Raw genomic sequence first — 13,920 nt, forward strand, 5'->3', positions numbered from 1 at the left:
GTGTGCTTGAAGGGCCAGGGAACCCTTTGGGAACCACGGGGCCCATTGTATGGAATTGATAAGAACCACGGCTTATTTTTATCAATCGACCATACAATCGTACAATAGACAAGTGAACTATTGTACACTTTGTTTAGAAGGGAAGTAAGAAATAAAATACTTTATGAGCTGGGTTTTATTGGAAGTGAGAACATTTTAACAAAGGTAAATATAGAAAGGATTAAAAGTGTTAGGATACAAAGAAAGAAAAAATATAATATCCCAAAAACTGGACTAATGATATATTGCAATTTGCACTGAAAATTTCCTTTCCTTTCACATCAACATTTGATTCGAATCTTACAACTCATTTTATAATTATATAAGAGCAGTTATAATTTCAGTGCTGTGAAATGTCCCGAACCTCTGAAGAAATTTCAGGAGTTTTTTCCTTTCTTCATCTTACAAATCTACTTTCGTCGCGTTTTCGAACTTATCTGAGTCGGTCGCACAGCTGAAATGGGTGGTAGAGTTTGTTTCGATCGTCCCAAAGTACTGTAAAGAAAATAAAATGAGTTTACAGTTCCTTCATTATTAAATAAAACCTTCGATTGACTTTCTTTGGATAGCCGTTGTCTATTATTTCTGATTGTATATCAGACTAGCGGCCCGCCCCGGCTTCGCACGGGTGGACATTGATTTTTAAATAATTTATTTTGATAAGAATTAATGGCATGAGTAAAATAAAGGCATTTAAATGTAGTCCAAAAACATTTCAAGATTTTTTAATTAAAAAATGGTTATTGTACCTCACTCAACATAGATAGGTATAGTGTGTCGCGGACTTTTTTGTAGATATTTAAAAGATCTACAAATACTTAGGACATTTTATGGTTCTATCTTTTATAGTTTAGGCAGCGTACGCGAAAAAAGTACCATTTCTGGTTGATTTTTTACACCTTGCGTCCGAAAATCCCAAATATCTTACGGAACCCTATTTTTTTCCAAAATAAAATTTAGCCTATGTTCAGCAGAATTAATGTAGGATTCCAATGGTAAAAGAATATTTTAAATCGGTCCAGTAGTTTCGGAGCCTATTCAAAACAAACAAACAATCAAATCTTTCCTCTTTATAATAGTAGTGTAGATTTAATACAATAGAAGCTGACCAAAGTTTTTGTAGACATGCTAAATATTATGTTTAAAAATAACATAAACTTATTCTGCAGTATTTGCAAAGATATTCGCGATAACTGTATTTTAAAAAAGATAAAACCTACTTCAAAATTGAGATTTAAAACTCTCTATCTCCAAAATTACTGAACTGATTTTGATGAAACTTGCACTATTCCCTAAGTTGAACAATACCTAGAACAAAAAAAAAGAATTGCTGAAATCGGAATGGTAGTCCCAGAGATATGCGAACACAAGCATAAAACATGCATACATACATACATACATATTATAAACACTTTTGAAATTTAGCACATTTGCTCAGACGCTGATAATGACTAACATAATATACGAAAATTTGGCAGATCTGGAAATATTACGTACATACGCGTCGAATTGATAACCTCCTTTTTTTGAAGTCGGTTAAAAATAGCCAATAATAGCAGAAAAGTAAACAGTATCGTAAGAAAATGCTTTTTACAAAGGCAGTGTTTACTTGAAGTATGTATTTGGTACCTTCGACTGAAGATGTTCTTCGTCCTCGTAGGCTTGGTGCCGCTGCTGGAGTCTCCACCGCCACACTCCGAGCTCACCGGCCCGTGAGGTGAAGAATCCTGAAAGAATAGGCCAGCCTTTAACAAGGTAACGCCCCCTTGTGGGCGCTGAAGGTCTTAAGGGGGGGTGCGGGACCCATAAAAAATGGGGGAGTTGTGTAGAGGCTTGGGGTGTGATTTATTTCGTCTGGATGCATTATTAAAACAATGGGGGCGCTAAAACATAATTTTCTTCAAAGTGGGCAGTAGAGAAAATAACTAGTTTGGGAACCCCTGGAATAGGTGATAAACCATGGTTCGAATCTAGGAAGGGGCACTGAAATATAAGTCATTACTCATTAGGTTATGGAAATGAGGATATAAAGATCCTAGAGAAATTCGTATTCTTGGGTAGTTACATGAAAATATTATTGCTGCAGAGTTTTGACTTAGGCCTGCCCAAATTTCCACGTCACGACGTCGTCAACGTGGAACGGTGCGGTAACGTGGCACGGTACGTTGACGTGACATGTAAATCTACGTCAACGTAACGTAAATATGCACGTCTTTTATCTACTCTTTCTCCGTTTTTAGCAATAGCAAAAGCAGAATAAGTATTGTGTGGTCCACATCTAGACCACTAGTGAAGAATGTAGCAGTTTTACTGGGCATGGCGACGTACAATGTTGCTATTTCGTGATGTGCATTTTACGTTACGCAGACGTAACTTTGCACGTCACGTCAACGTACCGTGCCACGTTACCGCACCGTTCCACGTTGACGACGTCGTGACGTGGAGATGTGGAGAGGCCTGACTATTGCCTACCAGTACGAGTCAGCTATTCATCTTTGTGAGAGTGTAAAAGTAGTGTAAAAGACGTGTAGATAGGTGGTATGATGCTCACCATTTTCCTAACGCTTGTGTTGGGATAGTTGCTGTTGGACGAGCTGGCTTCTGCTTCACCATCCTTCGACTTTTCTAAGCTGCATTCCTGAAAAAAAAAACAGTGTTTCAGTATTATTTTTTCTAATTCATGCAAAAATCGCAATCGTTTCTATACCTAGTAAGTTAATATGCAGCCGACACAGCCATATACATACTTACACATGGGCTACTTTCAGCTATGTTGCTATCACATGCACAAGATTCCTCATCCTCCTTGGTCTCACCGATCCTGCGAAACACAATTTTCATTTTACATCAATAATTGCTTAACAACTCTATCGTGCCCGTATTGCAGGCACAATAGATTTTTAATTGTTATGCGGCAGCCGGCTGCCGCTTGGGGATCATCATGCACTTTCGCGCATTTTCATCTGTAGCAGACCAAACAGCGCACATCCTGAATAGCACTAGTATCTATAACTGTATGCGACATCATTTATAACCACTTCCGAAATAACTAGTGGATTTCGGCCGAGCATAACACTCCGTGTCGGCGGAAAATTTTCCTGTGATGCTGAAAACAAAACCTACCTTCCTTCCTCGTCCTTCTGTATCCCTACAACCATATCCGACGAGGAGCAGGAGCAGTAACAAGCCTCCTCCTGCGCTTCTCCGACCTCCAGGTCGTGCCTGCACCAGGTGTCTTTAGGCGAGGGTTCAGGGATATCGTCCGGGATCCAGGACAGCTCCCGATTGGGGATGTCTGCGGGGGGATAAGCCGACGACTCTTCTCCTGGGTCGTGACGAAAGTAGTACCTTGTTGAGGAATTTCCGAGAGATGTAGAAATTGTTTTGGACAGATGTAAACTAAACCAGTAGAAATGTTTCTTAAGCTTCAGCGAGACTGAAGCCATATATTATTGTCAAACAAAAATGTTCTACTATGTTGGACTCAAGGAAAAGAGTTGTTCTTGATATTTAAAATCTTATATATATAAAATTCTCGTGTCACAATGTTAGTCACCGTACCTACTCCTCCGAAACGGCTTTACTGATTTTTACCAAATTTTATTTGCATATTCAGTATTTTATAGTATTCAGAGGCCTATGTCCAGCAGTGGACGACTATAGGCTGATATGATGATGATTCAGTAGGTCTGAGAATCGGCTACTGCAATGCACTCCCTAAGTGCATTTGTTCAATAAATAATAGCAAATTATTACAATGGGGATTGTCCATTTTTTTTAATATTGTTCATTACAAAAACATTTCGAGGAATAAGGTCAGTGATCGTTTTTCTGTATATAAACGAAAAAAATACCCATTAGTTACTTATATTTTTGAACAAATATGTTTAACCATTGTTTGACCTTCAATGGCGTTAAATTAGCAATAAATTCGACCAACATTACGTTTCGAACTTTTGGTAAGCTTCTTGTATCAGCTTTCACATAATGAGAACTTGCATTTGACGAACCAGCCATTATAAATAAGATTGAAAGGAAAAACATACTGCAGAGGTCAATTACTGGCCGCCGATGATGACGTCAGAGCGAAACTTTAAAAATGTATTGAGAAAAAACTAGCCAATGAATTTCAAAATTATTTAATTTATATTCTTAAAATACCCTATTTTAACGAAAAAAAATATAAAAAGTACATGTGATTTTTTTTGGACAATGCCCATTCGAGACTGACGACGACCATTGTTTGTGCGACGGGATAGCCGCGATGGTCGTTGCCATACTTATTTAGTCACTTCAATAAAATAATATGGGTGAAACACTTTATATAGCAAAACAACGTTTGCCGGGACACCTAGTATAATAATATAATAGCAATGGTTCAAAATTTAAAAGTATACCTACTTAGTACTTACCTATCTATCTGACGTCTGTCTTGACAGTCAAACCGCTGAACCGATTTTGATGTTTCGATTGATATACTTTAATAATAATAATAATAATAAAGTTTATTTGCAACTACATTAATGATACATGCACACATATTTTAAAACAAGACAATTCCAAATTGCAGCCGCTTGCAACTTTAGTCTTAGGGTAGTACAAAGGATACTTTTTTCCCGGAAAAAAATATGTTTAAGTGCGTCTTTATATAACACTAGATGTCCCACGCGGCTTCGCCCGCATAAATTAGGAAATTTACCGACACCGTACATTTTTCGCAAAAAATAGCTTATGTCCCTTCACGTGGTCTACTCTATATCTGTGCCAACTGCCAAATAACATAAAAATTGCTCCAGTGGTTCACAAACGGTGGAGTAATCGTTGAACATAAAAAAAGAAACATAACGCCTCCCCCATTTTGAAAGTCATTTAAAATTGTAGCCTATGTGTTATTCTGATGTATAATTTATTTAAAGCTATATTATTGTAAAATTTCATGAAAATCTATTCAGTAGCTTTTGCGTGAAAGAGTAACAAACATCCATTTATCCATACATCCAAACAAACTTTCGCCTTTATAATATTAGTAGGATTAATATTATACCAATCTATGATCTGCAGCCAAGCCTCCGCGGCGCAGTGCGCTGTGAACGCGAACTTCTGTTGCTCCATATACCTCTCGTAGCACACGTCCATCGCCTGGTCTATAATGTCTTCTCTTATACCGAGCATCATCAGCTCTGTCTCCTCACTATTTAGAATGTCGACCCTGAAATTATTTTATCGTCGGCTTGAAGAAAATAGCTGTTAGCTCTCGCCTAAATATAGGATTTATTTTTCTGTTTTGAAACTTTACAAATACTTTATAAATACACTCTGACTATGAAACTTTTTCTAAGACAGCAACTCGTCAATCGTCATCGGCCTTGATGAGAAGCAGTCTACCATAGTATGTTTTTAGCCCAACCTTTTTTAGCCAGGTTTCAAGTTTCAGCCAGGCAGCGAAAACCTCTGGAAATAATTACTGTCGCCAGCAGTATTTCCGGATAAATACGACCTGCAAACCTTCAAAAAGAAAACGTGTTCCCTCTTATAAGGCCGGGAACGCATTTGCAACTAGATTCTGATGTTCAGAGTTTCCATGGACGACGGTAGTTGCTTTCCATCAGATGACCCGTTTGCTCGTTTGCCCCCTAATTTTATTAAAAAAACTTTCGACAATTATAAAGGTTATTCCAATGACCAGTCGTAGTAGGTGGTCGAAGTCTATAGAAGTACTAACCATGTAGACTCTGGAATATCATCAGGCAATGCCACCAGTGTTTTAGGTTTGTCCGTTGGTGATCTTTTCACTTGTCTGGACAGCCTCAAGTTATTGAAAGAATGTGACGATTTGTTTATTTCGCTAGTCATGTTTTATTTTGTTGATAGTGCCATCAGGTGCCATCATTCATTAATACAAGGCAAGTACCTATGGGTTTTTTTTCCGTTCTTTTTTCGTTAATTACAACTTAGGAGGTTATTAGACTGTCATTTTGACAATGCCGTATTTTTTTCCGTTTGTAGGACAATAAAATTTTAAAGGAAATGACCTATTTCTTTAAGTTCATCAGTCATCAGCATCACTGAACAATAGAAATTTACCAGTTCTGCAGACTACTAAGGAGGGTAAAGAAATTGGATATTATACCCTACGGTACCTATGTTTGCCGGTGCCAAACACGTAATTGATGATATTATCGATTCCATTACAAAGTTACGCAGTACGGTATCTTATCAGGATAGTTTTATATATCACCTAGGTAATTGGTACTGACAGTAAACAAAATGATAGACCTTGACCACTTTTACTATTACTTTATTATACGGAAAATGTATTATTTTAACGGTTTTGTTACAACTTACAATAATTTTAAACTCGTTTTATAATCTATGGCGCCAACAGCCAGTATCGTTGTCAAGTTGTCAAAAATGTCAAATTAAAAAAAATCTGAAAACAGAACGAAAACTAGTCGAATGTGCATTTTTGCTGTTTTCTTATTTGTGTAATATGGAGAAAATTCTTAATATTTAGAAAACGTTTTAACGTCGTTTACCACAACTATAGAATGAGTGTATATTTTCTTGTTACAGTGTTTAAAAGTGTATAACAATGTACACACTAAAGGGTATTTTTCCCGAACCGAGTAAGTAAATATACGTTACATTTTAAATAATGAAAATGTTATCGCTTGCAATTTTATATAAACTATCAATTTATAACGTTATCTTATACTTTTCCAGAAAAAGAACAAAAAAAGAATTTCATCAAAGAAAATATGAGGCAGCTGAAGGTAATACAGAATAAACCAAAAGAAGACCTAACTCAGAACAGACCATCTCAAAATATACGCAAACCTGCACACCCGGTAGCTTTGCCCAAAGTTAAATCATCATCTTCAGGTAGAACCAGCAAACCTCTTTTGAATGGGGACAAAAAGCAAAACGAAGTTATAAGAATAAAGAAAGGTGACATGGCTGAGTTCTTGAAGCGTAAAGAAATGCGTCGTTTGAACCAGGAGATTATTGATGAAGGGGCCTCCTCAAACTCATCATCAGGACGACTCCGGGACATCGGCTGCCAGACAATAGAGTCTAATCTCTCCGACAGATTTTCCGAGAGCACAAAACTGACAACTTTATTTTCTAAAGAGGACAGCGATAAGGTTAAAGCGAGTGGAGATTCAGGAAGGCAGAAGAGTCCATCACCGCTGCACTCACCACTCAAACACGGTGATGAAATGTTTGATGAGCAAAACAGGAGTAGAGTTACTGCTATTTTAGAAAAGAATAATAAAGACCCATACTTACCACCAGGTAAACAATTATTTCTTTGTCGATTTATAAAAATTGTTAATTTCATAATTGTTTTGTCACAGTACCTTGTCAGAAAAAGTGGATAAAAGTCGAAAGTAGTTGCATTTGTATGACATGGTTAATGTTTGTAAGTAATCAGTTTACTTATTATTGATATATTTTATTTTACATTACAGGTTATCAAAAGGGAGTGCTACCGAAATACCTTCGTGAAAAGAAGGAGAAGGCAATAGAGTTGGAGGGTGTGAAGGTTGATGATGACGGTTTCTGCCCGCCGGGGCATGTGACACTACCAGATAGCGAGAGGAAGGAGACACTGAGGATGCTGAGAAATAGTAAGTCTCAAACTGCCTTGGAATAGTCATTACATTTACAAGAGTCAAGAAGGCTATATTTTGCCTGGAAATGTACAAATAAAAGATCTTTGGGAACTTACCACAGGACCAAACTAACATTGTAAAGCAAGTATATTACATTCTGTATATTATATTGCTGTATGAAGAAAATAAAAATTTGCAGATTACTTACAATAGGCTTACAGCCTTTTATTATAAGGTTTTCTATGTCCATCTCCAAGGATACTCTTTCTGTGCTGCATAAAATTTTATTTATTATTATTTATTTTATTTCCAGGTTTTGCAGAACTAGTAAACGAACTAAACAAACTGCCAGTAAAAACTGACACATTAAGAATGAAAACTCGCAAGATGGAGCTTGAAAAACAATTAACAAAATTAGAAGAAGGAATCAAAGTGTTTTCCAGGCCCAAAGTATTTGTGAAGATTGGTGAATAAAATAATTTTATTGAGAGACTGTTTCACAATGCCTAATATAAGTGTGTTTTAGCTTATTGTCCTGTTTTGTTCCTGGTTACTTTATACAGAGTGACAGAGACCAAACATACACCTAAGCAAACTGATTGATGCTTATCAGTGCATTGTGAAACAAACTCATAAAATATCAGATCTCTACTAAACTGTGATTAATAGTAAAATTCTGTATAGTTTTTGTAAAGTCAAAAACGAAAAGTATTTTTATTATAAATTCTAGTTGATAGTTTAGATAAAGTAATTAATAATTTTATCAATACATTCCAATATTTTATAACTGTGTACAAATTTAGAATAAATTTTAAAAGTTATTAATGCCATTTTATTGTAAACTCAAAGCTTTGCTAGCAGGTAACTGACGGAGTAATGTAAAACTTATAAAACTGAACTAAATAATGCCAAATTATGCAAAAAATTAAGCAAAATATAGTACATAAAAACAAATTATTTCTAAAACATTCATTTATCTAGGAAATAATAAACTATTAGGAAATAAATAACAGGTACATTCTGGTAATAACAAATCAACATGACATAATAACTATTTTTGATTATTCCTATACAACCAAAAACTACTTTTTAACATGCTGGAACAAATTAGGATTGAAAACTACAGGTCCTTTTCTATAACCCTCCTCGTGAATGTTGTGCCAGTCGTAGAAGGAGAAATCAGGGAAGAAGAATTTAATTTCCCTCACTGCTGATTGTTCCGAATCTGAAAAAGATGAGTATGATGCATGAGATAATTGTTTTTTGAATGCCTATTCTATAAAATTTCAGCTACGGTATTTGGATTGCTTGATAGCTAATTTTCTAGTTCCAATCAAAGCAATTTAATTTGGGAAAAAGTACATTTAAATGTATTATATACCTGAGCCATGTGCTACATTTCTGGTATCGGAGAGCCCAAACATACTCCTCAAACAGAAAGGGTCCTCATACTGGGCTTTATACACCCTTGTGGGCCCCAAGATCTGTCGCCACAGTTCTATTGCATTAGCATGGCCAATTATATGCAGGTCTATTTTTCCACTGTAACAAATTTATATTTAAGATATACTTAGATTAAATTTTTAACTCATCTAATGAGAGTAGAAGCAAGTAATCTTCTTCTTCTTCTTTTGGCGTAAGCCCTTCACCTACCTAGCCATAAAAGTGACAAGTCTATTGAAAAAGAATTTTCCCATGTGTTCCTTATAGAACTTTCCCGCGTTTTCCGCATCCAATGAAATACTCTTTGTTTTCACCACAATAAAAGTATTTTTTATAACATTTCTTATGTACGATAATGCTACAGGGTTCTTCACAGCATGAGGTTTTATAATAGCTAAAGTTAGTTGTAATTTCGTCATCTTTTAGTACAGTTTTAAGGGTTGACTAGTAAGGATTATGATAACATTATACGAAATAGGCTTCTGTAGATCCCTTTTCTTTTATTTCATTCATGATAATTACGAACTTCTAGATTTTTGCGAAGAATAAAAAAATATTTTGGAAATTGGAAAGTTCTTCTTCTTCTTCTTTTTATTTATGGCTCAATTGGAAAGTTGACATTTTAAAATTCAAAATTGATTTGACAATTGACATTGTCACGTTGACAGCCACGAAGTCTATGATTTTTTTTTTTTAATTAAAAGCTTAATTGCCATAGCCCACAACTCATATGTCATGATTAAATATTTTCTGTTTTTATTGTTTTTCTGATTAAAAGTTTCTTTAAGTTCGTTTGTTTTCAATTTATAATTTTATAATAAAATTCGTTGATTATTCAACGACTCTTCTATAAGGGCTTGATAGAAATGTTTTTTGCAAGGAACCAAGGATGAAGGAACATATTAAGTCAAACTTTGACTCTGAAATCTGAATTCCTTGGCCTGCTGCTCCCAAGAATCTTAAAAATCACTTTTTGCCTGCTAATATTACAAAAAAAAATTAAAGTCAAAACAAATACAGCTTTCGTGTTGATGCGGTGAAAAATACAAAAATTATTCTCAAAAATATCATAATAAACCGTATTAAAAATGCCTGAATTAGAAATTAAACGGAAAGGCGAGGAGTATTCAGTAGTGCCTGCTAAGAAAACTCGTCATGAAATCTCTGTTGTGGGTACAAGAGAAAAGGCCGTAGTAACCTCATCAGTAAGTGTTAAATACTTCCTAATTAATGCATAAATAATATGAAGATGATGTTTATATCAAATTTTACCTGTAAACGGAATCTTTCAGGTCCCCAGAACATCTAATTTGTACGCTCCGATTATGCTGTTAGAAGGCCACCAAGGAGAGATTTTCACAGCCAAGTTCCACCCTGAAGGAAAACACTTGGCTTCTGCAGGATTCGATAGACAGATATGTATGTTTTCTATGCCTTAATGTCTACTAAAATTTAATTAATAGGACTTACAACAGTACAATACTAGTTTGGATAAAATGTGGCAAGATGTAAATTGTTGACAATAGGGATGTGTTTCATAAAATTTAAAGCAAAGATGTAAAAATTATAAAGTTAAAGTAGTAGTAGATAACAATTTAAAACAAGAAATAATAAACAACAAACAAATTTTCAGTTCTATGGAATGTGTATGGCCAATGCGAAAATGTGATGGTGATGAAAGGTCACACTGGGGCTATCATGGAACTGTGCTTCTCACCGGACGGCGCACACATGTACACATGTGCTACAGACACCACTGTTGCTGTGTGGGACGTCCCTACAGGGACTCGTATCAAGAAGCTAAAGGGACATGCTAATTTTGTTAATTCAGTCTCAGGTAACATTATCATTGTGCATATTGTTAATGTTTTAAATAATAATCTCAAATTACTGCCTAAGTCAATATAATATTATTAGTATATTATTAGTAGACTTAGGTACTATAATATTATAGCAACCAAAATTTTTGTTTGAAATTCCTTGCTTAGACCTTGTATATTTCTATATAAAATGGTCCTACACTGGTTTAAATCTTTATTTGTTTGACTTGGGCTTCTTTTTATTGCTTCAACTCCCGAGCAGCCCAGGTGGGCCGCGATAACAATAAAATAGCTAATGTGTACGGTTTTACTAAACAATAACATTATTAATTTTCCAAAAGAGATAAGCTGCAAAATATTCAATTTACTTTTTAGGAGCAAGACGAGGCCCCGAGCTTCTAGTGTCAGCATCAGATGATAACACCATCAAGCTATGGGATGCCAGGAAACGAAACCCTATTGCTTCCTTTGACAGCACATTCCCTGTCACATCAGTTATCTTCAATGACACAGCCGAGAAAATCATTTCCGGTGGCATCGACAATGTGATTAAAGTGTGGGATATTAGAAGCAATAAACTAGAGTACAAAATCAAAGGGCATACAGATACTATCACTGGTCAGTATTTTTTTATTAACGCCTCTAGTCCACCAACGCTGCGAACTGCGAGGACTATGCAAAACAGCAATAGAGTGAGATGCAATATAACGCACTGTCTTGTGGCAGATAAGACAGTAAATTGGTTCGCCGCGCCGCTGTTTCGCAGTTTGCAGCGTCGGTGGACTAGAGGCGTGAAAGCCTTTTTAAAACTGATGTGCTGATGACTGCTAGCCTTATAGGTTTAATTTTTTTATTACACAAGGAACTCATTATAATAAAGTTCTATAATATCTTGTATACTGATTACCCAGTAGAACTTAAAATTTAAATCTCAAACTGCTAATTTTTAAGGAATTTAAAAATGACACTGTAAACAAAAGAGGCCAAGTGAAAACTTATTTTGGCCTTTTATCCATCTTCATAGAACGCCAAAAATGCCCAGTCCATTATGTTCAAATAAGTCATAATAGGGATGATGACAAGGTCAAAGATTAGCGAATTTTGTTAATAAAATAAAGAAATCATGATAAAAAATAAGTGTTCCCAAAATTTCAGCTTGATAGCATTTGTATTTTTTTTTTGTTATGCGCCTTCAAAGTTGGATATTCAATTCGATTTTTTTTTTTCAATTAAATTTCTTAATATTTGTATACAATTCGATAACTTATGCAATTGGAAGCAACTTTTGTTATGAAACCACTTTCATAAACGCAATATTTAATATCCCTGTCGAACAAAGTTGTCTCCCGATGCGTACAAACTACGAAAGACTGATGTCATACTTTCGTAGCACTTTGTGTGGAGCGTTTCGGGCAGGTCTTTTTCATGAAATATTTGAATTGTCATATCTTGGTGAATTTTTAAGCTATCAGAGTCATTTTTTCAACGATGTTTCTATTTTTTTAAGTGTCTTTCAATTACTGATAAGAAAAAAAAATAGTCATCATGCCTATTAAGCAGACAAATCAAAATAAGTATGAATTTGTTTTCCAGGCATGGCCTTGTCCTACGACGGCTCGTACTTAGTGTCCAACGCGATGGACAACACTCTCCGTATCTGGGATGTGCGGCCGTTCGCGCCGCCCGAGCGCTGCGTCAAACTCCTCACTGGGCACCATCATAACTTCGAGAGGAACCTGCTCCGGTGTGCCTGGTCGCCAGATGGCTCCAAGGTAAGTGTTTGTTGTAAAAGATATTCCTAGTGCAGAAATAAACTGATGATAATAGTATTTTATGAGTTTCTGATCTTCCAATTTCAATATTTTGTCACACTGGCATTAATAATAATAGGCTACTTGACCTATATTCAATTTCATTGAACAAATGCATATTTCTAGTAGAACTTGGCCTAGGAAACCGTATTTCACCCTTATCATCAAATAAAAGCTTATGATTGATAAAAATAAAGTCGATTTGAAAATATGATTTTATGAAAATAGGATTTGTACTGACGAAAACGCTTTTGCGGTACTTCCAATTTGGATGTGACGTCATCAGACTCGTAATTTAATATCTTTTATTTATCGCGCTCGATTAATGTAAGTTTAAAATTAATAAATAATAAGAATAAGCCTAGAAAGATTTGTAAAATATATTTTCTTGAATAATTCAAATAAAACATCAGTTTTAAATAATATTTAAAACTGATGTTTTATTTATTGTAGACGGGAAATGAAATGGCCAAAACTTTTCTCCAAAAGTTTTCAAAATTTCAAATGATTTCTAATTTCTTATTTAATTCTTTTATGATTTTTGGGCACTTTTATACTCGTGCATTTAGCACATAAAAAATGTTCATAGAGAGTTTAAAATACAAAACGTATGACGTCACACTATGGCGGACAGTGTTTTCGGCGCCATTTATAGGGCATATTTTTCAATCAACATTTTTATGGGTTTCTACTGTGTAAAATATTAAAATATTAGTTTATTTTGTGAAAATGTGTGATTAAGAAGCGATTAGCATGAAAAAAAAGTAGGTCAAGTAGCCCATTATTGTTAAGTTTTTTTCCCTAGCCATCATGTGTAGAAATCGCAACCCCTCGCAATAGCGACAGCGGTTGTTCCTCATATTTACCACATTATGCCAATTACTAAGGCAATAAACATAATATGTATTGAACTATAATATGTCCATCTTCCATCCCCAGGTCGCAGCTGGTTCCTCAGACCGGCTAGTGTACATCTGGGACACGACGTCCCGACGCGTGATATACGCGCTGCCCGGACACAATGGCGCCGTCACCGACGTCCACTTCCATAAGTCAGAGCCTATAGTGCTCTCTGCGTCGGCTGATAAACAGATATATCTGGGAGAGATTGAGCATTGATAGTTGATACATTATAATTGTTCATAAAAAATAAACTAGATAGAAAGAACACTGTTACGCCAAAATTCGTTT

General features: G+C 35.4%; 4 protein-coding genes across 5 annotated transcripts; 2 read left to right on the top strand and 2 right to left on the bottom strand.

Annotated features, from left to right (window-relative positions):
* Positions 1-255: 255 nt before the first annotated feature.
* LOC121735205 lies at positions 256-7,975 on the bottom strand. 2 transcript variants are annotated; one of them, XM_042125936.1, is made up of 7 exons: positions 7,864-7,975; positions 5,084-5,248; positions 3,163-3,387; positions 2,791-2,860; positions 2,591-2,677; positions 1,669-1,766; positions 256-534 (listed from the first exon to the last, which is right to left on the bottom strand). In XM_042125936.1, exons 2-7 carry the CDS (start codon positions 5,212-5,214, stop codon positions 450-452), a joined length of 696 nt encoding a protein of 231 aa, XP_041981870.1. In that variant the 5' UTR covers positions 5,215-5,248; positions 7,864-7,975; the 3' UTR covers positions 256-449. The 2 variants fall into 2 exon arrangements, with proteins under 2 accessions (XP_041981870.1, XP_041981869.1); XM_042125935.1 differs by lacking the exon at positions 7,864-7,975 and adding an exon at positions 5,762-6,318.
* Positions 6,437-8,167, top strand: LOC121735204. Its single transcript, XM_042125933.1, has 4 exons — positions 6,437-6,665; positions 6,763-7,335; positions 7,512-7,670; positions 7,969-8,167. Exons 1-4 carry the CDS (start codon positions 6,632-6,634, stop codon positions 8,127-8,129), a joined length of 927 nt encoding a protein of 308 aa, XP_041981867.1. The 5' UTR covers positions 6,437-6,631; the 3' UTR covers positions 8,130-8,167.
* A 442-nt stretch (positions 8,168-8,609) lies between these two features.
* LOC121735207 (nucleoside diphosphate kinase 6-like) lies at positions 8,610-9,641 on the bottom strand. The gene is made up of 3 exons (XM_042125938.1): positions 9,309-9,641; positions 9,037-9,197; positions 8,610-8,880 (listed from the first exon to the last, which is right to left on the bottom strand). The coding sequence occupies exons 1-3, from the start codon at positions 9,515-9,517 to the stop codon at positions 8,738-8,740; spliced, it is 513 nt and encodes a 170-aa protein (XP_041981872.1). The 5' UTR covers positions 9,518-9,641; the 3' UTR covers positions 8,610-8,737.
* Positions 9,642-10,115: 474 nt separating this feature from the next.
* LOC121735202 (U5 small nuclear ribonucleoprotein 40 kDa protein) lies at positions 10,116-13,906 on the top strand. Its single transcript, XM_042125931.1, has 6 exons — positions 10,116-10,303; positions 10,391-10,517; positions 10,732-10,935; positions 11,294-11,536; positions 12,512-12,690; positions 13,669-13,906. Exons 1-6 carry the CDS (start codon positions 10,187-10,189, stop codon positions 13,846-13,848), a joined length of 1,050 nt encoding a protein of 349 aa, XP_041981865.1. The 5' UTR covers positions 10,116-10,186; the 3' UTR covers positions 13,849-13,906.
* The last annotated feature ends 14 nt before the right edge of the window (positions 13,907-13,920 follow it).

The sequence above is a fragment of the Aricia agestis genome, chromosome 17 (genome assembly GCF_905147365.1).
Source record: "Aricia agestis chromosome 17, ilAriAges1.1, whole genome shotgun sequence".
Lineage (NCBI taxonomy): Eukaryota > Metazoa > Arthropoda > Insecta > Lepidoptera > Lycaenidae > Aricia > Aricia agestis.